This window comes from Pituophis catenifer, unplaced genomic scaffold, assembly GCF_029215685.1.
Source record: "Pituophis catenifer annectens isolate HBS135680 unplaced genomic scaffold, rPitCat1.0.hap2 SCAF_14, whole genome shotgun sequence".
NCBI classification, from domain to species: Eukaryota; Metazoa; Chordata; class Lepidosauria; order Squamata; family Colubridae; genus Pituophis; species Pituophis catenifer.
The window spans coordinates 21,649,988-21,673,149 of NW_027256894.1; the positions used below are offsets into that span (position 1 = coordinate 21,649,988).

Consider the following 23,162-nt stretch of genomic DNA (forward strand, 5'->3'; position numbering starts at 1 on the left):
TTGGCAATTAAGCAAAGGCTGACAACAAGCATGTCATAATAACCACCAAAGTTCCCACACCACAGCGAGGGCCCTTCTAATTACTACTAAATCAACTGCTGATCCAAACCGTTTTTTGCAAGGTGTTATTTTTACCCTGTTCCTGTTTCAGTTCGAGGGAGCAGACGTGGCTTTTGATGTCTTTTCCCCCCCTCAAGGAGAAGAAAAATTCTGCAAGGCTGAAAAAAATTTTCGGAGCCGAGGAGAGGAAAGGGAGGTTTCAATCCAGGAGCCTGGATAGCTCAACAGACTAAGCACTGTAATTTAACACCAGCTGTCTGCAATTAAAGTAAGATCGAATCTCTCCAAGACTCAAGGTTGACTCAGCCTTCCATCCTTTCTAAGGTAGGTGAAATGAGGACCCAGTTTGTGGGGGCAATAAGCTGACTTTGTATAAATATACAAAAGTATGAAGGCTATTGCTTAACGCATTGTAAGCCGCCCTGAGTCTCCGGAGAAGGGCGGCATATAAATCAAATTAAAAAAAAAAAAAAAAAACCAAGGCACTTTTCAGCCATACCTCCAGGGAGTCCTGAGTCCATCCATTAGGAAGTCCATGTGAAGTGACATCAAACAGCTCGCAATCCCTCTGCCTTAATGGATCACTAATTAATGAGAGCTGGAATATACATTACCTAATTTCTAGGATTCTGCAATTTAACTCTCTCTTTTTTTTTCCCCCACTGGCATTGAACCTGATTAATGAGATCTTGTTTGCTTGGTTTCGTAGGACCACCATCCTCAAGGTCCTTCTCATGGGTAGAAGCAACGTCCTTCAAAGATGAGGCTTGCAGTAGGCGTTCCTATCTCCAGAACTCAACCGCTTTAAGAAGAGATTGGACAACGATGAGCCTGAAATGGTCCAGGGCAAAACTTTCCGACACTGAGTGCCGTAACGAAAGCGCTCGTGTGGGGAAGCATTATAAACTGGAAGAGCAGCTCCCCAGCATGCATGTACGTGTCGGGAACCTGAGCTTCTGGTTTCTGGTGCATATATGTACATGTAAAACCAGCTGGCTGGTGCACATGTGCATGCCATAACCCAGAAGAGCAACGGGCAACAGCTGGCATGTCCAGAGAGATGGCTCTGTGTGCCTTCCTTCCTTCCTTCCTTCCTTCCTTCCTTCCTTCCTTCCTTCCTTCCTTCCTTCCTTCCTTCCCTCCCTCCTTCCCTCCCTCCCTCCCATTCCCATTTCCTTCCTTCCTTCTCATTCCAATAGGTTCAACATCATGGGTCTAGGGTCTCCTGCTTGAGCAGAGGGTTGGACTGGAAAACCTCCAAGGTCCATTCCAACACTGTTGTTCTGTTAAGTCTGCAACCTCCTTGGCTTCTCATGCTTCGGTTGAAACCCAGGGACAGAAGAATTCCTCTTAGGGAATTCTTGTGTTGTTTTCAGATCAAGAAAGAGGGACAACCAGGAGTGATGGTACGTAGCCAGTTCAGTCTAGGAGTGTCACCTTCTTTCTAAAATGTCTATCCCAGATAGAGATGGAGCAGTTCAACTTGATTGCAAGGCCAACACTCAACTGCTCAAGGACCTCTGATGGTCACCATCCTGATCTGGAGTAAGAGGCAGGATCTGAGATAGCCCAGGGCACTGACCTAGCCCCGTTGTGTTGTGGCCCGCTGCCAGCCAGTAGAGCTGGCAGCAGAGTCGGACAGTGAGGAGGTTGGGGAGGAGCATGAGCTAGTTCTGGAGGCTGGGGAAAGCTCGGTGAGGGCTTTGTGTCAGAGGCAGAGAGGGAGCTAGACAGCAGTGAGGCAGAGGAACAGCTGGAGCCCGTTCCCAGTTGTGCGCATGCACAGAGCTGCCAGGAGACAAGAACAACTAAGAAAGCAGGGTCGACTTGGAAGTAAAGCCACACCTTGGAGATTGGCCCCTCCCAAACAAAAAAGGAGCGAATGCAGGAAACAATTCGTTCATTCGGTCGTTTGAAGAGTGGAAACTTCTGTTCGTGACTCTAAGAGACTCTGTGCCAAGTTTTGGAAACTTGCCCTGCGTTTGGAAACTAGTTATCTGGCAGCTTTCCAAGTGAGATAAGGTTTGTGTTGATAAACATTCCTCTGGAAGACTGTTTGCCAAGCCTTGCTGACTGTGAATGAAAGGAATTCACAGTCATGTAAATAAAAGGGGTTTGGCCAGGACCAAGACTCTGCTTCATGCTTTTTAAGGAAGCCGAGGTCAGAATACAGTGCTGTTGTGGTGGCCTCCATGATGGTTGCCACCATCTTCCTGCTTCTCCTTGAGCAACTGCAATTGGAAGACTCAGCCTGAGTCTGTTTCTGGTCAGTAGGAAAAAACAGCTGGTGCTTCCTCTCTTTCTCCTCCAGATTTTTCTTATTCTGCTACCCCTAAGCCTCCAGCAGCTCCTTCAGCCATCTCCTCAACAGCCCTGCTTTACAATAGCTTGCATTATGATGAAATTCTGCAGTGTTAATCAAGCCAATCACGACTCGAATCATCGATTTGATTCAGCGAAGTGATCCGATTTGATTGACTGTTCATCTTAGGCATTCAAATTAAACCATCAAGTTGATTTCATTTGGATTCTGAATTGATTTTCCAAAAAAAAAAGAAAAAATAGGCTGCTTTGGCCCACGGATAAAAAGTGGGCCAATCACTCTACTCAATCCAATTCAATCCGACACTTTAAACTGACTTTCTGATCTGGAGAATCGGAGCAGAACAGTGACGCAGCCGGGGTGAAATCCAGCAAGTTCTGACAGGTTCGGGAGAACCGGTAGCAGAAATTTTGAGTAGTTTGGAGAATCGGCAAATGCCACCTCTGGCTGGCTCCAGAGTGGGGTGGGAATGGAGATTTTGCAGTATCCTTCCCCTCCCACGTCCACCAAGCCACACCCACCAAGCCACACCACACCCACCAAGCCATGCCCACAGAGCCAGTAGTAAAAAAAATTGGGATTTCACCACTGGATGCAGCCCAATCACCTTTGAATCAAATCTCCAAATACCATACTTACACAGCCCTCCTTAAAACCCAGGGCTTTAAAGCAAATTCTCAGTTTTATCTGTAAACACAAAAATAGCAGAGCAGATGGAATTCTAGAGAAGCTGATTTGGGGAAGAGGTTCTCCTTGACTCCATGGATGGCAGGAGAATGCCGGTGCGTGGCAATGCATGCTAATTTAGGGTGTAACTCCTAAATCCTCTCCAGAGGTGGCCTAATGCCAAACCAGCAGTCGCAAAGCTGACTTTGGGGAAGTTGTGATGGGCATGGAAGGGAAACTAAGGTTAAGATTCCCCATTCATACCCTAGAGCCGTCATGGCGAACCTGTGGCACGCGTGCCAGAAGTGGCACGCAGCGCCTTCTCCGATGGCACGCAAGCCGTCACGCCCGTTCAGCGCTGCACATTCGCACACATCTCCCACCAGCCAGCTGGTCTTTGGGTCTCTGCTGCGCATTCGTGGGGGGTGGGGGCATGCGTGGGGGGCCGTGCACACATGAGCGGGAGGGCAGGGTGCATACGCAGGGGCTGCGTGCGCATTGCATTTTGGGGGTTCTGGCGCGTGCACACGCTTTGGGTACTCAGTTTGGAAAAGATCAGCTATCACTGCCCTTGAGTGTCCTCTAAGTTATTCAACCATTAGTTACGTATTCAACTCTTATTGTAGCATGAAGACAGCAACAGCTGGATAATGCTAATTATTAGCGAGAAAATATCCATGGAGATTCTAAGTCACCCAGATCATGGTTGTCTCAAAAATGGGGTTTTTTTTTCCCCCCCAAACGGCAACTGGACTATGTTTTTTCCTTGAGGAAGAAGACATTTTGCTTCTTACCCAAGAAGCTTCATCAGTTCTAGTGAGAAAATGATCAGAGAGAACTCAAGGCCAACCATATGAGAGAAGGAAGCAACATCGATGTTTAGAGTGGAGATCTGGCACGTTGTATTTTGACCAGTTCATTCCAACCTGCTTCCAAAAACTCTTCTTCCTTCTTCTTTTTCTTCACCAGATGATTAATAGCCACCAGATCCACATCAGAGGAAAATGATGGTTCCTCTAACAACTTGTGGCTTTTGAACATGGCTGACATCCTCATCAGTTGCATAACTATTGAGGATAAAACTACAAAGTCTTCCAAAGGGAACAGAGTCCAACAACATCTGGTCTGTATATTTAGTAGGATTTTTTCTTTCTTTCTTGTAATTATAGTATTGCTTCATTTAGGAACAGTTTCAAAGTCTTTTTTTTTTCCGAAGTGTATTTTGCAACAAACTTCAGTACAATATTATACAGAGTAAGGGTGTGCAATCCACTGAAAATTCATCCTTCAGTTGTCTTCTCCTTCTCCTTCTTCATCGTCATTGTCTTTTCCACCAACTGATAATGCACAGTTCTCTGTTCATTTTTCTAAGGGATGTAAGATTATTTAAGATCGATAAATAGGTGATAGACAGACAGGGAGACAGAAATATGAGTATGCATGTCTACATATACCGTGTTTCCCCGAAAATAAGACCCTGTCTTATATTTTTTTGAACCCCGAAATAAACGTTTGGCCTTATTTTCGGGGAGGTCTTATTATTTTGGGGCACATGGAGCAAGATGGGGCTCCTCTTGCTGTCTTACCTGATTTCCAGCTCTGTGTTTAAATATTTTCGGGGAGGCCTTATTTTCGGGGGGAGGCTTATTTTAGTGCATGCACTCAAAAGCCCGATTGGGCTTATTAGCAGGGGATGTCTTATTTTCGGGGAAACAGGGTATTACGCAACTAATCCCAATTTGTGGTTTTCATTTTCTCAGCAATCAAGACTCATGGTGGTGAATAAGCACCCAGTAAAGTTCACTGAGGGCACACACATTTATGGAGTTTATTTCCTAAGTGTAACACTTTATCTGGCACACTTAAATGCATCTTCTGTACTTGCGAACTGGCTGTTACACCTTCCCTAATGTGTGCAGGATTTGAATATTCCAAACATTCTCATAAATGTACAAGCTTGAGGTGTTGCATGACAAAGCTTTTCACACAGGCTTGAAAATATGCTTTATGGAATAGAGAGACCTTGCATTTCTAGAGTCTTGGGTATCCGAAGGAAAGAAGCTGGGAGCTTGGAGAAGTAACATATCAGTTGGAAAGTTCAAGGCAGAAGAAAAATATATTCGGTGAAAGTCTTTAACAAAAAGCCGGGTTGACTTACAGCAGTGGTGAAATCCAAATTTTTTTTACTACTGGTTCTGTGGCTTGGTGGGCGTGGCAGGGGAAGGATACTGCAAAATCTCCATTCCCACCCCACTCTGGGGCCAGCCAGAAGTGGTATTTGCCGGTTCTCCAAACTACTCAAAATTTCCGCTACCGGTTCTCCGAACTGCTCAGAATTTCCACTACCGGTTCTCCAGAACCTGTCAGAACCTGCTGGATTTCTGACTTACATGAAGGAAGAGAAGGAAGAACATGTTGGAAGGTCCACGGGTGACTTTCTTCCTCTTCTCTAGGACAATGAGACATTTCAGGAATGGGGACACAGAAAGTCTAATCTCAATTATGTTTAATGTTATTGTCATAACAATACAGGCATCTAAAAAGATCCAGAACCAGGTGAGCATTTCAGAACACGATTCTGGATCCTTTTCCAATAGTCATCTGGAGAGTGAGTCCACCCACTCCAATTCTGAATTAAATCAAGATAGCTTAGCTACATGAATTTCACCCATGGAGGGGTTGACGAACGGGTGACACCAGATGGGTCTGCATGGAACATAAATAACTAAAGAATAAGGTTGGCTTGGAACACTGTGTGGTGTGCAGTCCTTTCTTTCTGGATTTGCCTTTCTGAGCAATCTCAGAATAAATACTGGCCCATCCCTTTACCTTGGGGAGTTTATTTCGAGAGGCTCTGCTTTTTCCTTATTTCCTGTTGGGTTGCTATCACCTACAAAAGGTAGAGATTCAATGGAAACATTCCAGATTTAGTCCAAAATCATAAGTCGAGGGTGCCATCTTCTGGAGAAGGTCTGTAAACCTACCACTAAATTTCATATTGTATATTCCTTGGTGTTGTGTCTAACTTGCTGAACTACAGTTTCCAGGAGGCCAAGGCAACTTGGCCAATGGTGTGGGATGCTGGGAAATGTAGTCCAGCATCATTTTGTAGTTCAACTTTTTGGACCTGCAGATAACCCCAAGTTAAGATTCCTACTGAACTGAATTCCAACTGTATTGATGGCAGAGCTTCAAGGTGAAATAATTCAATCAAATCTCTGGATTACTGTAAATAATCAAATTACTTTCCCAAAACGGACAGCAGGATCCAAGGCCCAGGAGAACTTCTGCATCAAAGAAAGTGTACTGTGGACATATTGTCTATAAATTATTTTATTGTACTTTAAGCAACCACAGAAAAAGGACAATTCGTCTCCCTTTTCTTCAGAAACCTTTTCCAAACATAAATCCATGGGGAAGAGTAAACCATAGATAAAAACACTTTCTTGAAAAAACATTATCAGGAGATTCCAGAAGGCGAGGAAGAAGTCAGGAAGGACTTGGCCAGGTTTTTCCGAAGAAGAACTTTAGTTCCATGGAGTCAAAAAAATGACCTGCAGCCCCAACTGAGCCACCATCCATCCACAACTTCTTAAAGCACACTCTCTCCTCACACTGCCCACCTGCTGGCTTGAACCTAGTGGATGAAGCTCTCCCAAGATGAGACCTTTGGCAGCTGAACCTCACTGAAGATCATCTGGCCTTCCAGTTGTGGTCCACGCTCACTCTTGGATGAGGCAAACCGTAGGTGTGCCATGGGAATATTCAGAGTGGCGAACGCCCAGACTGAAGCATGGAGCTCTGGGCTTGTGAATGGTAACCTGTTCTGGGCTATAGTCCAGAGGCCCCGGAGTATGTTCCTTGCTCGAAGGAATTAACCTTTGAGATAGCGTATAGGATGGTTGATGTCGCAAGTAAACGTCTAGCTCTGGAATAGTGTAGGCGGCTGGACCAGGCCCTTTTCTCACCATATAATCTCGTCCGGGAGCAATGGATCTGATTGACGGGCAGGGAGCTGCCCTTTTATTGGGCACCTTGGGGCCCAGGGTCTCAGGCAATGCATATTTGTTGGGAGCCGGAGTTGGGTTGTTCAGCCAATAGGGCGTTCTTGCACCGATGGTATACGCAGGAGCATTCGGTTCATCAATGGGATGCAATTTCTCCACGGGATACTCATTCGGAGAAGGAGTTGTCACTATATCTAGGAAGGCCAGAGAATATCATTACCGGCAATGAGTCTAGCAGTATTAATCGGTGGAACAACTTGCCTCCAGAAGTTGTGGGTGCTACAACATTGGAGGTTTTTAAGAAGAAATTGGACAACCATTTGTCTGAAATGGTGTAGCGTTTCCTGCCTAAGCAGGGGGTTGGACTAGAAGACCTCCAAGGTCCCTTCCAACTCTGTTATTCTACTCTATTCTATATACAAAGTGGATTTATGCAAGGTTCTAAGCACCTCTAAAAACTAACACCAACTAAGCATACCATGTTGGGTAAATGCATCTGGTCAGTCTGAGAAGAGAAGAGAAGAGAAGAGAAGAGAAGAGAAGAGAAGAGAAGAGAAGAGAAGAGAAGAGAAGAGAAGAGAAGAGAAGAGAATATTGATTGATTGATTGATTGATTGATTGATTGGTTCAATTTATATGCCGCCCTTCTCCGGAGACTCAGGGCGGCTTACAATGCGTTAAGCAATAGCCTTCATACTTTTTGTATATATAGAATAGAATAGAATAGAATAGAATAGAATAGAATAGAATAGAATAGAATAGAATAGAATAGAATAGAAATGCATAGAGTAGAATAGACTAGGAATAGAATAAAAGTTCTGTCACTTTAAATGAACACTAATCAGCATACATTAAAATGAAACTTCGTTGCGTTCAGCTCTCAAAAAAGATAATCATTATGCATCTATCCACATACATGCACATCTATGACACAGAAACATCACAGTCTAGTTCAAATTTATACATATACATGGGGTGGGAGTGGGGACGAATCTTGCGAATTTACAATTCAGAATTTACAATTCAGAATGTATAGGTTCTCCTGCTTGAGCAGGGAGTGAGACTAGAAGACCTCCAAGGTTCCTCCCAAATCCTGCCATCCCATTTAAAAGAACTAGCCTAGTTCCTGTAAAATATGTTGGTCTTCCTGCTGGGACTAGTAAGGAGACACCGTATCAAGGAGGCCAAAGAAAGTGCATATGTGATTCCCCATCTTAAATATGGTTGGGGGTCTTTTTCAGAACCCTTGGAAAATACCATATCAAGAACTTAAGTATCTTTTCGTCCCATTCATGGTTTCTAAGAGTGGCCACCAAGCTGCTTCCCTTCTACTGGGAAAAGCTTCATTTCATTCTCAGGAACCTTTTCGTCCCCATAGCTCCACCCCATCTGCCAATCATTCCAATGGAAGCATCTACAACTTGCAACTTACTTGTGCTCTTTCCTCGCTGTTGCATGAAGAATGACACCGGCCTCCATATCCCTAAGCGGGAAACGCTAGGATCCACATAGTAACAAGGTCCAGGGCTTTCCAGAACCATGATTGCTTGCAAAGGAAAGAAGAATGGTCTTGTGAAGTCAAAACTGGCTTTCTGGATTACGTCATGTGGTTGGTTTTTTTTTTTTATTGTTTTTTTTTTAATTTGATTTTTATGCCGCCCTTCTCCAGAGACTCAGGGCAGCTTACAGTGCGTTAAGCAATAACCTTCATACTTTTGTATATTTTATACAAAGTCAGTTTATTGCCCCCACAACTGGGTCCTCAATTTACCTACCTTAGAAAGGATGGAAGGCTGAGTCAACCTTGAGCCTGGCAAGATTCGAACTTACTTTAATTGCAGACAGCTGGTGTTAAATCACAGTGCTTAGTCTGCAGAGCTATCCAGGCTCTAATGGATAGAGGTTCCAGGTTCTAATGACCATCCATTTATCTAGCTACCAAAATGCTTGAGGTGGCAAGAAGGGCCACTTCCCAAATAAACTGGTCACCATCTTTCAGGAGGTAATTAACTTCTAGCTGAACTACTGGTCCTAAAATTGCCGATTCGGGAAACGAATGAATCAAAACGGGCCTTTATGAATCCTCTGCTCAGGAAGGGAAACCACTCAGTCCACTAAATTCCCAGCAGGTGGCCGTCCAACCTTTTTATCAACTTCTAGGGAGGAGAATCCAGCATTCTTCCAGCCCTTTAGAGAGTCTGCTGTAACAAACTCTCAGCTGGACTTTTATTTTTGCAACAGCTTCGGGAAAATAGCCGTTGCTAAGTCATCCAAAGATATGGAACACATCGCTTTAATATTATACCATCTTAGCTTCTTACTCGGTTGCCAAGCCCAAACTCAAAGTTTTGATGGAATGAATATGGACTGCTTTCACACACATATGTGTGAATATATATGTATATGTATATACGTACTCACTTTTGTTGCCAGCAGTTTAGACATTAATGGCTGGGTGTTAAGTTATTTTGAGGGGACAGCACATTTATAGTGTTATACAAGCTGTATACTCACTACTTTACATTGTAGCCAAGTGTATATATATATGCAGCCCAAGTTCGAATCCAAGTAGGGGTATGGCTAGCTGTTGAGAGCTAAATAGCTTGAAATTGATCTATACTAGTCTCTTTATTTCTTTATCAGCGAAATATAAATTTGGTATATCTATCTATCTATCTATCTATCTATCTATCTATCTATCTATCTATCTATCTATCCAGGAACTGCAGGTCCTGTCAACCCATAGCATTAGTCAAGCTAAGAATTGTTGATGAGAACTAAAGTTCAACAGGTAGAGAAGTCACAGACTGATCATCCTTACTTTAGATCAGGAGTCTCCAAACCTGGCAACTTTCCAAACCTGGCAACTTTAGATCAGGGGTCTCCAAACCTGGCCACTTTCCAAACCTGGCAACTTTAGATCAGGGGTCTCCAAACCTGGCAACTTTCCAAATCTGGCAACTTTAGATCAGGGGTCTCCAAACCTGGCAACTTTAAGACAGGTTGGCTAAGGAATTCCGGAGTTGAAGTCTGTAAGTCTTAATGTTGCAAAGTTTGGAGACCCCTGATTTAGATGAACTCAGAAATTTTTCTCCAGGTTTTCAGCCATAATACAAGAGTTGCTTATGAATCAGGCCACTTCAATCACAACCTCATTACATTGAGAATGTCTTCTGAAGAAGCCCCAACAGAGTCCTCTACCGTGTCCTTAAGACCTCATTTTCTCTAAAGCGTTGAAAAAGGTCATTTAGAACAGTGAATTGTGTCATTGAGCTGATTTGATTCAGGATTAGCTGAAGATTCTGTTGGAAATACACAGGATAGGAAGGTTTAACATTGTTTGTTTGCTTCCGGACTCGGTCTTCTAAACCCCCAAAGTCCTACTTTGATTTTTGCTATGAAGGTGAGAATAACAGAATTTAGCTTTTATCCTTCCTGGGCCATTACTCCTCTTCAGACTTTTTAAAAAAGGAACAGAGGAGTTTTGATCATAAATCTCCTGAGTTCTGTTCGTTTTGGACCTGAAAACATGGTAGGTCTCAGGGATACAAATTGCACAGGAATACAGGTAAAGTTTTCTGGGTATGGTGATTAGAACACATGCATTCATGATTAACATGTATCCATAAGAATCCTTGATGAGTTTCTTCAGGATCCAGAATCCCTTTCCCTGCTTACTTTTTGGGCTGGACTTCACACGCATGGTATAAGCTGGCTCAGCATACTTAGTGCAGTCGTGATTCTTAATGCCAGTACAAGGACATCGGTTATACTTCCCAGGTCCTGGACCTGAAATGGGATCAAAACCAACATGGAATCACAAGTAGAGAACCAGAGGAAGCTTCCCTTAGAAACGCAACAGGACAGGTGGAGTAACACTCAAAGTCTTGCCAGAAAAGAAACAGGACTTCGTCTGGCCATTCTTTCTTGGGAGCATTAATCATCTGGTCATCCAAGTGCTCTAGTGAACATTTCCCCTTTTCCTGCAAGCTCAATTTTGGCAAGATTACTAGGCAATATGTACCTCGTTGGGTCATCGTTTTGGAGGTATTTCCTTACCTAAACAAAAAAACAGAATGACCAAAGACAGGCCAAAAAACCCAGGAATGACTTCCCGCTGGCTTCCCCATTGAGTTTCCTTGTGAGAATCTGGCAGGAAGCATTGTCAATCTCCCCTTCCCCTTCCCCTTCCCCTTCCCCTTCCCCTTCCCCTTCTCCTTCTCTTTCCTCTTCCCCTTCCCCTTCCCTTCTCCTTCCTTCCTTCTTTCCTTTCTCTATATTTCTTTCTCTCTCCCACTTCTCCCTTCCCTTTCCTTCCTTCCTTTCTCTATATTTCTTTCTCTCTCCCACTTCTCCCTTCCCCTTCCTTCCTTCCTTCCTTCCTTCCTTCCTTCCTTCCTTCCTTTCTCTATATTTCTTTCTCTCTCCCACTTCTCTCTTCCCCTTCCTTCCTTCCTTCCCTCCTTCCTTCCTTCCTCTCTGTTTCTTTCTCTTTCCCACTTGTCCCTTCCCTTCCTTCTTCCCTTCCCTTCCCAGCAGACAGGTAAGTGACTGCTGCTGGTTGGGGCAGGAAGTGAGGGATTGCATGAGTGGCTGGGAAATTGTCCCAAAATGTTGTAAATGAAGATCACGTGACCACAGCAGCAGCAGCCAGTAGCATTGAAACAGCCACAACTTCCCCAAGTGTCCTTCCCTTAGGAGTCATGGGTCCCGGATTGTGGCTGCATTCTGTAAATTAGCCCCATCTGAGGTATCTTGATTCAAAATTTGTTGCCCTATGATGCACTGTTTTCCCCCAGTTAAAAGTCACCACGAGAATCTTCTATTACTCTGTTCCAGAAGATGATAACTCCTTTCCTTTTCCTGTTCTACGTTTTCTAGTAGTCTCACCCCATAATTCTGAGCTGGGCAGATGAGGTGAATGGACAAATAAAGCTAGACTGGATCCAATGGCTGAAGGCTGATAATTCTCTATTTGTGGAGGCATCAAGAAGAATAAAAGTAGAGTAGAGTAGAGTAGAGTAGAGTAGAGTAGAGTAGAGTAGAGTAGAGTAGAGTAGAGTAGAGTAGAGCAAGAAATAATAGAAATGGAATAGAAATAAACAGAAATAATAGGAATAGGAATAGGAATAGGAATAGGAATAGGAATAGGAATAGGAATGGAATGGAATGGAATGGAATAAAGAATAGAATAGAATAGAATAGAATAGAATAGAATAGAATAGAATAGAATAGAATAGAATGAAGAGGGAATAGAATGGAATAGAGTAGAGTGGAGTGGAGTGGAGTGGAATGGAATGGAATGGAATGGAATAGAATAGAATAGAATAGAATAGAATAGAATAGAATAGAATAGAATAGAATAGAATAGAATAGAATAAAGAGGGAATAGAATGGAATAGAGTAGAGTAGAGTAGAGTAGAGTAGAGTAGAGTAGAATAGAATAGAGTAGAGTAGAGTAGAGTAGAGTAGAGTAGAGTAGAGTAGAGTAGAGTAGAGTAGAGTAGAGTAGAGTAGAGTAGAGTAGAGTAAGAAATAATAGAAATGGAATAGAAATAAACAGAAATAATAGGAATAGGAATAGGAATGGAATAGATAGAATGGAATAGAATAGAATAGAATAGAATAGAATAGAATAGAATAGAATAGAATAGAATAGAATAGAATAGAATAGAATAGAATAGAATAGAATACTTTATTGTTACTTTGAATGTACACTAATCGGCATACATTAAAATGCGATGACATTGCATACATGCAGCTCTCAAAGGGTCTCCACCTCTCATATAAACATAAACGCGATAAGAAGCAAAGAGACCCTCCTTTCCTGATCATTGGAAATACTCTTTGTATCTGGGCATCGTTCCTTTCCCCCTGGCACCCAACTCACCTTTATATTTGGCACTGATTAAGGCGTACTTTTTCTGGCTTACTGGTGCTCTGGCTGGATTTGGAGAGGAACCGGGTTTGATGAAGTAAGAAACTTTCTCAGCGGGTTTTTTCAGTGCAGAGGTTGCCATTGGAATAACAATGCTACGCTCTGTGAGGAGGGATGCACCACTAAGTTCCCTATGCATAAAATAAAATTGAAATGACTTCAGTAAATGCAGATCTGGAACCCCAGGAGCTGGGATCAGGGCCGAAGGGATCAACAAAGGCAAGATTGCACCCACAGGGCCCTTTGATCAAATCTCCAGCCAACCCCAAAGGGTAGGGCTTCCTTAACCATGCTCTTGACTCCCCCTCCTCCAAGTAATTGCTTTAGTTCATTACAAGATGCAAATCTTTCATTATAAGCTACAGATACGAGTGCTGGGCGCAGTGGTATCAGCCAGTAATTGTTTAGACTAGGGAAGTTTAAATACATTGAAGATAAGTTCAGATAAATGGATGGTAAATTTAGATAAGAAGAAGGAGGTTACATCAGTGTTGAGTACAATTTCAAATATGTGAATATACATGGTGGTAGGGAAAGGAAGGGAAGGGAAGGGAGGGAAGGGAAGGGAAGGGAAGGGAAGGGAAGGAAAGGAAAGGAAAGGAGGAAGGAAGGAAGGAAGGAAGGAAGGAAGGAAGGAAGGAAGGAAGGAAGGAAGGAAGGAAGGAGGGAGGGAGGGAGGGAGGGAGGGAGGGAGTTTGGAAAAGTAGGTATTTGACTTCTCCCTTTTTTATTCTCCAACCAATTTGTACTTGAAGTATTGTATATATGTTTCACGGATGTTCTTCACTGTTCTGTCCATCCTGCAGATGTCCCTGCTCCTAGCAGCCTAAGACAAACCCACCGCATCCTCTCTCTCTCTCCCTCCCTCCCTCCCTCTCTCTCTCTCTCAAAAAAAAGCCATTAACAGAAGCTAAAGCCCGGACGATAACAATCTGTAAGAGATGAAGGAAGAAAAAGATGGAGGGGATCAAGGCGAAGTAAAAACATGGCCAGATGAAAGCAGCCATCATGGCCATCCAAGAGACAGCTCTGACAGGAATCCAGAGGGATATTTCTCACTTGGGAACATCAAACATCCTCCTGCCTCGGGATCACAAGAGTCCACTCAGAATTCAACAATGGAAATTGTTGCCGTCACAGGAGCTGACAGATCCCCAAACAGATGGATGCAAGCATTTTTTTAAAAAAATCAGTCTTCTGGTCCTTTCTTTTCAGGAAGAATGGACGGAGGGAGAAAGGGAGGAAGAGGGAGAGGGAGAGGGAGAGGGAGAGGGAGAAGGGAAGGGAAGGGAAGGAAGGAAGGAAGGAAGGAAGGAAGGAAGGAAGGAAGGAAGGAGAGAGGGAGGGGAGGGAGAGGGAGAGGAAAGAAGGAAGGAGTGGGAGAGGGAGTGGGAGAGGGAGAGGGAGGGAGAGAGGGGAAGGAAGGAAGGAAGGAAGGAAGGAAGGAAGGAAGGAAGGAAGGAAGGAGAGGGGTACGAGGAGAGGGAGAGGGAGAGGCAGAGGGGAAGGAAGGAAGGAGAGGGGGAGGGAGGGAGAGAGGGGAAGGAAGGAAGGAAGGAAGGAAGGAAGGAAGGAAGGAAGGAAGGAAGGAAGGAAGGAGAGGGGGACGGGGAGGGGGAGAGGGAGAAGGAGAGGGGAAGGAAGGAAGGAGAGGGAGAGAGAGAGAGGGGAAGGAAGGAAGGAAGGAAGGAAGGAAGCAAGGAAGGAAGGAAGGAAGGAAGGAAGGAAGGAAGGAAGGAAGGAAGGAAGGACAGTGCCAAATATAAAAAGTGGACATTTATTTTTATCTTGACAACCCAGTGAGCAAAGAACCCCTTCCAAGCCATCTTGACCTACCCAACCTTGACAGATCTCCGAAAATTCAACCGGCTTGAAGCTGGCCAAGGCTGGGTAGGGAGATCCCCGGGAAACCCAACAGACCTTGTGGCTTGCGCTATGGAAGAAGCCAGATGGTTCTTGTCATTAATGGGGAATGAACCTGGGGTGGTTCTTAGGACAACCAATTAAAATCCCCGCTCTTTGCTTCAATAGTGTTACTCCGCGGCGGCAGCTTTTCGGCTTAGCTGGGAGGTGGAAGCAGGCGGTCGATTGAAAAGAAATCACTTCTGAAGCATCTTTCCGGCCCCTTCCCCTGGACCCACACGCCCACCAGCTGCCTGGTGGAACATCAACAGTTCCTCCTCTCCACATTGGCTGCCTGGTTGCTAAGGCAACAGCGATGCAGGCTGGAAGGCTGACTTGTTTGTTTTCATTTTGCTATGGTTCTGGCAGAATACGGCCAAAACTGGCCTGCATCGGAGGCTCCCGCCTGGGCTTCCTCCTTGCAATGAACAAGAGCTCTGGAGGCATCATCTTGGGGGCAAATGTGGTCCTTGAATAGCCCCAGTTATTTTCATTCCTTCCAAAAGAGGTTTCTCTCTCTCTCTCTTTAGTCTTCTTCTTGAAGCGCTCTAGATGTTCATCCAGATGTTGGGTGGCATGGCTTAGATCTTCTTTTATTGAAATGAGAGAAGCGGCCTTGAGTTTGGTTTCTGCAATATTCCAAGAGGAACAGACAGAGGTCAAGGCAAGCAAGCCACACAAGAAAGCTTAACATTGCCGGATCCAATCCAGGTCGGTCACCGAGACCAGAGGTTTAATCTTCCGAGTTGTCGTACTGGAGTTCATCCTCAGAGAACATCCGTCAGATTGGACCAGGGGTGAAATTTATTTACCTTTGTTACCAGTTCGCAAATGTGAGCGTGCCCGCCTCCTCCACGCACGCGCAGAATCTTCTGCGCATGTGAGGAGCCTTCTGTGCATGCGCAGAGGGTAAAAAACCAGACGTGATTACACCCGAGCAGGTGGGCAGAGCCTCCCACCACTGGTGCTACCGGTTTGCCTGTGCCGGATAGAACCGGCTGAATTTCACCACTGGATTAACCCCAGATTGGATCCTGCAACATTATCCTGGGACACGTATATTTGTCTTCATTTAGAAATAGAAATAGAATAACAGAGTTGGAAGGGACCTTGGAGGTCTTCTAGTCCAACCCCCTGCCCAGGCAGGAAACCCTACAGCACTTCAGACAAATGGTTATCCAACCTCTTCTTAAAAATTTCCAGTGTTGGGGCATTCACAACTTCTGCAGGCAAGTTGATGAATTGTTCTCACTGTCAGGAAATTTCTCCTTATTCCAGGTTGCTTCTCTCCTTGATTAGTTTCCACCCATTGCTTCTTGTCCTGCCTTCTGGTGCATCATCATTTGTGATGCTTAATATCGTTTACAGAAGATGGTGGCGATCACAAGGAACCAATCCTTGCCATGAGATATGTGACTATCAGGTATCTTGACTGAAGGCTCCTATCGCACGTCCCATCAAAGCAGGAAATGGGCATTCCAGGAAGCAAACATCACATGGAAACCCCAAGATGGACTCTGAAGCCCCGTTGTGGTGGACAATTTTTGCTTGAAGGCTTAGTAACCAGAAAACTGCACACCTTGAGAACATTTCCAACAGCGATGGATCGGCCTGGTTTAAATATCCACTGCATCTTTGCAATAATAGCTCTGCCTTACTGTGAAAACAGGAAGGGCAAAGAAATTGAGAGAGAGGGAGGGAGGGAGAGAGAGAAAGAGAAAGAGAGGGAGAGGGAGGGATAAATAGACAGACAAAGACAGAGGGGGGTAAGAGAGAGAGAGAGAGGCAGAGAGACAGAGAGAGGGGGAAAGAGACAGAAAGAGAGAGACAAACAGACAGAGAAAGGCAGACAAAGACAGAGAGAAGGGAAGAGAGGGAAAGAGAGAGAGAGAAAGACAGGAAGAGACAGAGAGAGACAAAGACAGACAGAGAGAGTGGAGGGAGAGAGAGAGAGAGAGAGAGAGAGAGAGAGAAATAGGCAGACAGACAAAGACAGAGAGAGGGAGAAGAGAGGGAAAGAGAGAGAGAGAGAAAGATAGAAAGAGACAGAGGGGGAGAGAAAGACAGAGAGAGGGGAAAAGAGAAAGAGAGAGAGAGAGAGAAATAGGCAGACAGACAAAGACAGCGAGAGGGGGAAGAGGAGGAAAGAGAGAGAGAGAGAGAGAAAGACAGAAAGAGACAAAGACAAAGAGACAGACAGAGAAAGACAGAGAGAGAGAGGCAGAGAAAAACAGAGAGAGACAGAGAGATTAAAGTTAGAAGAAACCATTCCAGAGGAAGGGGGCCCGTAAAATTATTTATTTGTTTGTTCATCAAATATTGGTACCGCCCATCTCGCTCTCTTTCTCACCCCCACTGAGATGCTGTTGGACCATCTTGGGTGCTCCAGCTCTGCAAATGACCCACTGGGAGTATTTTTAAATGGCAGGCATTCCGTGCTGCCTTGTGGGACGCCAGGGGCGAGATATAATTTTCTTATTGGCTCTTCAAAAGGCTCTTAAAACATGACATCCTGGGCAGAGCTTGTTTTAACCGGGGGAATGGCTTCAATTCATTTTTCATATTCATGGATTTCACCTTGGTTTTATAGCCTTATCGTAAACTGCCTAGAAAGGTTGATAGCTGCGGTAGATAGGAAATTCATCGTTATCCCTGTCTTGGGGAGAGATTCGCAGAAGTGATCATGCTTCTTCCCTTTTTTACGACTTGGGTGGGCGATGCACCATCCAAAAATAACAACCATGAGAGCCATTGCAATTCGGTGGGAAATTTATTTTTTAGGCCGGGTGTTCAGGATTCAAAAAGAAGCACATCATTGCTCCTTGGATGGATGGGGGTGGAATTGTTGACATCCGACTCCTTTGCAAATTTACTCATCGGGTTTGAGACCGTTCCGGGCCAATCCAATCCATTTATTTATTCCTCCTTGATGCAAAAGACATTATCCTAACAATGATGTCGTTTTGACCACACATAAGGAAAACGGCTGTGTGGGTGTTTGGATGGACAATGTTGAGTGGCCAATAAATATAAAAATAATTTAATGGAGGATAAAGGGTCGGGAGGCTAAATCATATGTTTAATGATTGAAAGGACTAGGTATGTCTAGCCCAGTGATGGCTAACCTTTTCCGGACCGAATGCCCAAAGCACGTGCGGATGTGTGTGTCAAGTTTCTGAAAGATGCCCTAATTAATTCAGGAGCCATGATCCAAACTTCAAAGGAAATATATTCATTTATTAGGAGAACCATTCCGGCAATACTTGGATGCAGTTAGGACTGATCCTACGTAGATTTACGTTCCCCTATGACCCTGTCTCTCCCCTCCTCTCTGGCCATGTCATAAATCACATTCTCCAATTAACCACTTTGGCTGGCTGTGAAACCTAACACTCTCCTTCTGATTGCGGTCAGAAAGAATGTATGGAATGCACTTCAGTTCTCCCTCCCTCCTGCTCATGGCAACTTGAAAGCTTTGCAAGTTGACTGTGTGTGTGCACCCAACCCCCCAAAATGGACCGTGTGTGCAGCCCCCGTGCATGCACCCCATCCCTGCGCATGCATGCACAGCCCCCACATGCGCCCTATGCATGCACGCACAGCTGTCCTGGATGTCCCCCGTGCCTCTGTGCATGCACAGCAAAGACACAAAGGCCATTGGCTGGTGGGAGGCACGCGCATGCACGGCGGAGCTGAACTGGGGTGATGGCTCACATGCCCACAGAGAGGGCGCTGCATGCCACTCTGGCACCTGTGCCATAGGTTCGCCATCACGGGTCTAGCCTATCGAAGAGAAGGATGAGAGGTGACATGATAGCCATCTTCCAATACTTGAAGGGCAGTCAAAGGGAAGAGGGGGTCAACTTATTCTCCAAAGCCCCTGAGGACAGAACAAGAAGCATCCAGTGGAAGCTTGTTAAAGAGAGATCCAGCCTAGAACTAAGGAAAAAATTTCCTGATGGTGAAAACAATCAATCATTGGAGTAACTTTCCTCCTGGAGGTTGTGGGTGTTTCCTCACTGGAGGTTTTGTAGAAGAAACTGGACAACCATTTGACTGGGGGTGGTATGAGGCTCCTACTCTGAGCAGGAGGTTGGACTAGAAGATGTCTGAGGTCCCCTCCAGCCCCATGATTCTATGTTTGGGGTGATTCTTCCAGTGTTCCTCGGCTGCACATCCATGGGGCATTTAGCAAAGTGCCTCTGACCTTCATCTCTTGAAGTAGGATTCAAAAGTCCTACCTTACAAACCGTGGAGAATATTTAGTCTGCTCACCTTTTTTGAGTCAGTCTACTGATATCAGCTGCCCTGAACTCCTGGAGAAAGAAAAGAATCAAAATCTGTCAAAATAATAGTTTTTGAAGCGTACATCTCCATCGACTAAAAGCATGGTTTGCTAGTCTGCTTGGAAGTGCGGAAAAAGTGGGGTGACTCACACCAGCATCTGCTTGTGTGGGCACCAGGGTGGGGAGGAAGATACCTGAATGATCCTGCGTGAACTACATGGTTTTGGAGAGGAGAAGAACTTGGCAAGGGCCGATCAGTGGCTGAAGAAGTCCAGAGCAGTTGGCGACAAAGGTTCTTCCCTCCCAAACAATGAGAAAAAAAAAGATGATAGCATCTCTGAACTTCTCAAAGGAAGAATGCCAAAGAACTACAGTCTGTCGCAACCATAATAGGGATGTTTGGTTTATAGGCAAATGGCCAACATCTCATCCTTGGATGGAAGAACCTGAAGGATGTTGAAGGCATAACTGTCCATTGCACAGGAAGTCAAGCCCCCCTCGATGGCCTGGCTGGATCCCTCACAGTTGACTCTTCCCCCTACGTGTGGATCCAGATGTTGAGCTGGAAAGGAAGACAAGCCAACAGCTGCAGAGAAACGAAATGTTTCTACCGAGAGCAGTCTTGGCTGGAATTTTTTTTACAGATGGCTGCAGCTCCCCTAGACCTTTCTGATTGTTGAAGGAACCAGGGGGAGGGAAGGGAACATTGTTATGAAATGAAGATCCCTATATAATTTATTTATTAAATTTGTTTGCTGCCCATCTCATCACGAGATGACTCTGGTCCATCCCCATGTGTTCTTTGTCAGGAATCAGACAAATGTGAGTGAAAAGGCAGCCCGCATCTCAAAACCACCTGGAAAGAGGGATGCTCCACACAGGAGGCCCAGGATAGCCTGAGTACTCACAGAGTACCAAGATAAAATACGTATTATTTTATTAATACAAACAGAAGAGGATATTTATAAGTTGGAGTTGAACTGTGGGGTCCTTGGTGCTCTCTGAGCTGGATGGTTTTCTTGCAGACGTTTGAAGACCCAACTAGGCAACATCATCAGTGCTAAAAGAGGCTTACGGAGAGGAGGAGGAGGAGGAAGAGGAGGAGGAGGAGGAGGAGGAGGAGGAGGAGGAGGAGGAGGAGGAGGAGGAGGAGGAGGAGGAGCCATTCAGGAGTATCTTTAGGAGTATTGAAAAAAGTCAAGTGGGCTGCCCTAACTGCCCAATCAAAGCCCTCCAAACTCAGTGTACCCCCCCCAAAAAAACTTTCCAACAACCCTTCCCCCCTTTTTGTTTTTCCATACTCCTATTTTGGCTCCTGTCCTCCTGCTGTTGTTGTGATGAAAATGACAACTGGTTCCACATATTCCCCCAGAGGCCTTTGAGAGCGTTCGTCCTTGGCTTTCACAAAGAGACTCTTCTTGTGTTTGACACAAACACGGTCAAGTGTTCGGCCGATCATCTGATAGGAGGATTAAGGAAGTCCTCGAATGGAAACGGCACTGGCAGGGTGCGATTGTGATGACACGATAGAGGGAACCAACAGAGCTGATGGACTGCCCTTTATTGAGATGAGATCTAGAAGATTATTGGTTGCAGCTCATTAAAGTCTCCTTACAAGGCGGGTGGAAATAGGGAAGATCTAAATGGTTGTTAGAATCAGATTGTAGCAGGACAGAATCAAGAAGATAATTTTGAAAATGGAGTACTTTTTGCTATTTGTATCCTTTCTTCCTTCCTTCCTTCCTTCCTTCCTTCCTTCCTTCCTTCCTCCAATCCTCCCTCCCTCCTTTCCTTTCCTTTCCTTTCCTTTCCTTTCCTTTCCTTTCCTTTCCTTTCCTTTCCTTTCCTTTCCTTTCCTTTCCTTTCCCTTCCCTTCCTTTCCTTCCTTCCTTCCTTCCTTCCTTCCTTCCTTCCTCCCTCCTTCCCTTGTTCTTTGCCTTTCTTCTCTTCCTCTCACCCTCTCTTCCTTCCCTCCTTCCTTCCTTCCTCCCTCCGTCCCTCCCTCCAATCATGTAGAAGGAGCAACCACCCAGCCAAACTGGAAAGAATCATCCCAACAGACTTTGATGAATAGTAACTCCCAGTGCTGAACTGGGCCAAGGTTTCTCCACCAAGACTCACTCCCAAGTGAACCCTGGGAAGATGCTACAATAGTCAGAGCATCTTGAGTTATGTCTGCTTTTCCTTCCTCCCTTGGCAGAGTTACAATCAGTAACACCAATAATAAGGCTTGGAAATCTCAGCTTTGTACAGTGCTGGAGATTTTATATCCAACCTCTTGGGAATGCTGCTATCTACAAGCATCGGCATTCCTGGGAAAGGGAAGGAAAAGGAATGGTGTAAACAGGAGTTAGCAGGCGCAATGATCTATACATTGCATTGTTGTGGGGTGTTGCCCGTCGCCAGCCTATAAATAGGACTGGCAGAGTGGGCAGAGCAGTAGGCCCAGCATGAAGGAAATGTTTGTCCGGGCAGTTGGCAGTGGGGTGAAAAGAGATCCTTTGGGTCTGGACTCTGGAGCATGAAATAGTTGTGTAGGAGAAGAGACGGTCCATTAGTAAACTGCCTTGGTCCTACTGCAGTTGCTGTATTCGTTGGTTCCATTTTCTGTTGGCCATAGTTGGTTTCAGCATATTTAGTTTGCTAAATAAGGTATAGTTACTGAGCTAGAGCACAATGCAAAGCCATAAACCATGGCTTACAAAGTGGCTGGGTTTACTCAACATGGCAAGCCAAAGCCAAGCAACCATTGTGTGATTTAGGACAATAGGCCAACCAGTTGCTTGGACCGATTTACATAATGTTGCACAAGTCATAGTGTCCATATTCACTTGTTGCCTCCATCACTGATATTTCCCAGAGGAGCCTTCATTTGTCAAAAATCCTACCCCACCTTCCTAGCTAAGATGTGAGGATGACCCCCAACAGCCATTTTCAGACATGGGGTGGACTCCAATACCCATCATTTCTGACTATTGTCATATTTAGACTAGCAGCGGCTCAGTGCAAAGTGGAGTTTGAAGTTTGGACGTTACAAGGTCCATAAATTCCTCATTCAACATAAAAGGGCTCAGATTGATATTGCCCATTTCAAATTTACTGGCTTTTGATCCATGCTGGAGGTCTAGATTCCATACAGTGAGTAGATCTCTCATCTCCCATGTTCTGACTGCCTCACCTCTGATGAGAAGAAATCTTCTAAGCCAGACAGTCCATGGAAGGGAAGAAGCTGTTGGTCAATTCCAGGATAAATAATTTGCACACAGAAATCTCCCAGCGTAGCTTACTTATGGAAATCTTCACTTATTGGCAATTATGAAAAAGTCTCTATTGGGTTCTAGAGAGCCACTGTCAGAGATCTACTGACAGTCCTGGGGTTTCTGCACCAATAACTTGCCTCCAGAAGTTGTGGATGCTCCAACACTGGAAGTTTTCAAGAAGAGATTAGATAACCATTTGTCTGAAATGAGATAGGGTTTCCTGCCTAAGCAGGGGGTTGGACTAGAAGACCTCCAAGGTCCCTTCCAACTCTGTTATTCTATATTCTAAATATCTCTTAAGATATTTAATTTAGTAGCTGGAGCAATGGAAGTTTTCAAGAAGTTTTCATGAAGCTCCCACAACTTCTGAAGGCAACTTCTGTTCCACTGGTTGATTGTTCTCACTGTTCTGGAGAACCAGTAGTAAAAAAAATGCTTAAAAAGGAAAAAAAAGTTCCAACGATCGCGCATCACTCAGCTGATCGTCGGAACTTTTTTTTTTTTTTACATTTTTTTACTACCGGTTCGGTGAACCAGTAGCATTTTTTACTACCAGTTCGGGCGAACCATCGTGAATCAGTAGCATTTCATCCCTGGTTTTAGCTTCCAGTCCCCTGATCATCTTGGTTGCTCTTCTCTGCATTCTAGATTTCTAGAGTCTCAGCATCATATTTGTTTGAATATTTTGTCACCTTCTTCACCATCGTGAAAAGTAGCGGA

General features: G+C 44.8%; 1 protein-coding gene across 1 annotated transcript; it reads right to left on the minus strand.

Moving 5' to 3' along the window:
* Nucleotides 1-6,771: 6,771 nt before the first annotated feature.
* On the minus strand, nucleotides 6,772-13,076 carry CIMAP1C (ciliary microtubule associated protein 1C). The gene is made up of 4 exons (XM_070953789.1): nucleotides 12,947-13,076; nucleotides 10,735-10,845; nucleotides 8,489-8,602; nucleotides 6,772-7,250 (listed from the first exon to the last, which is right to left on the minus strand). The coding sequence occupies exons 1-4, from the start codon at nucleotides 13,074-13,076 to the stop codon at nucleotides 6,772-6,774; spliced, it is 834 nt and encodes a 277-aa protein (XP_070809890.1).
* Nucleotides 13,077-23,162: the final 10,086 nt, after the last annotated feature.

Excerpts from the sequence above, each read along its gene's own strand:
- CIMAP1C (XM_070953789.1), bottom strand. The coding sequence starts at position 13,076 with ATGGCAACCTCTGCACTGAAAAAACCCGCTGAGAAAGTTTCTTACTTC. Across the intron at positions 10,846-12,946 it reads AATCAGTGCCAAATATAAAG|GTCCAGGACCTGGGAAGTAT; the intron begins GTGAGTTGGGTG and ends ATCCCATTTCAG. Across the intron at positions 8,603-10,734 it reads TGTGAAGTCCAGCCCAAAAA|CAATCATGGTTCTGGAAAGC; the intron begins GTAAGCAGGGAA and ends TTCCTTTGCAAG.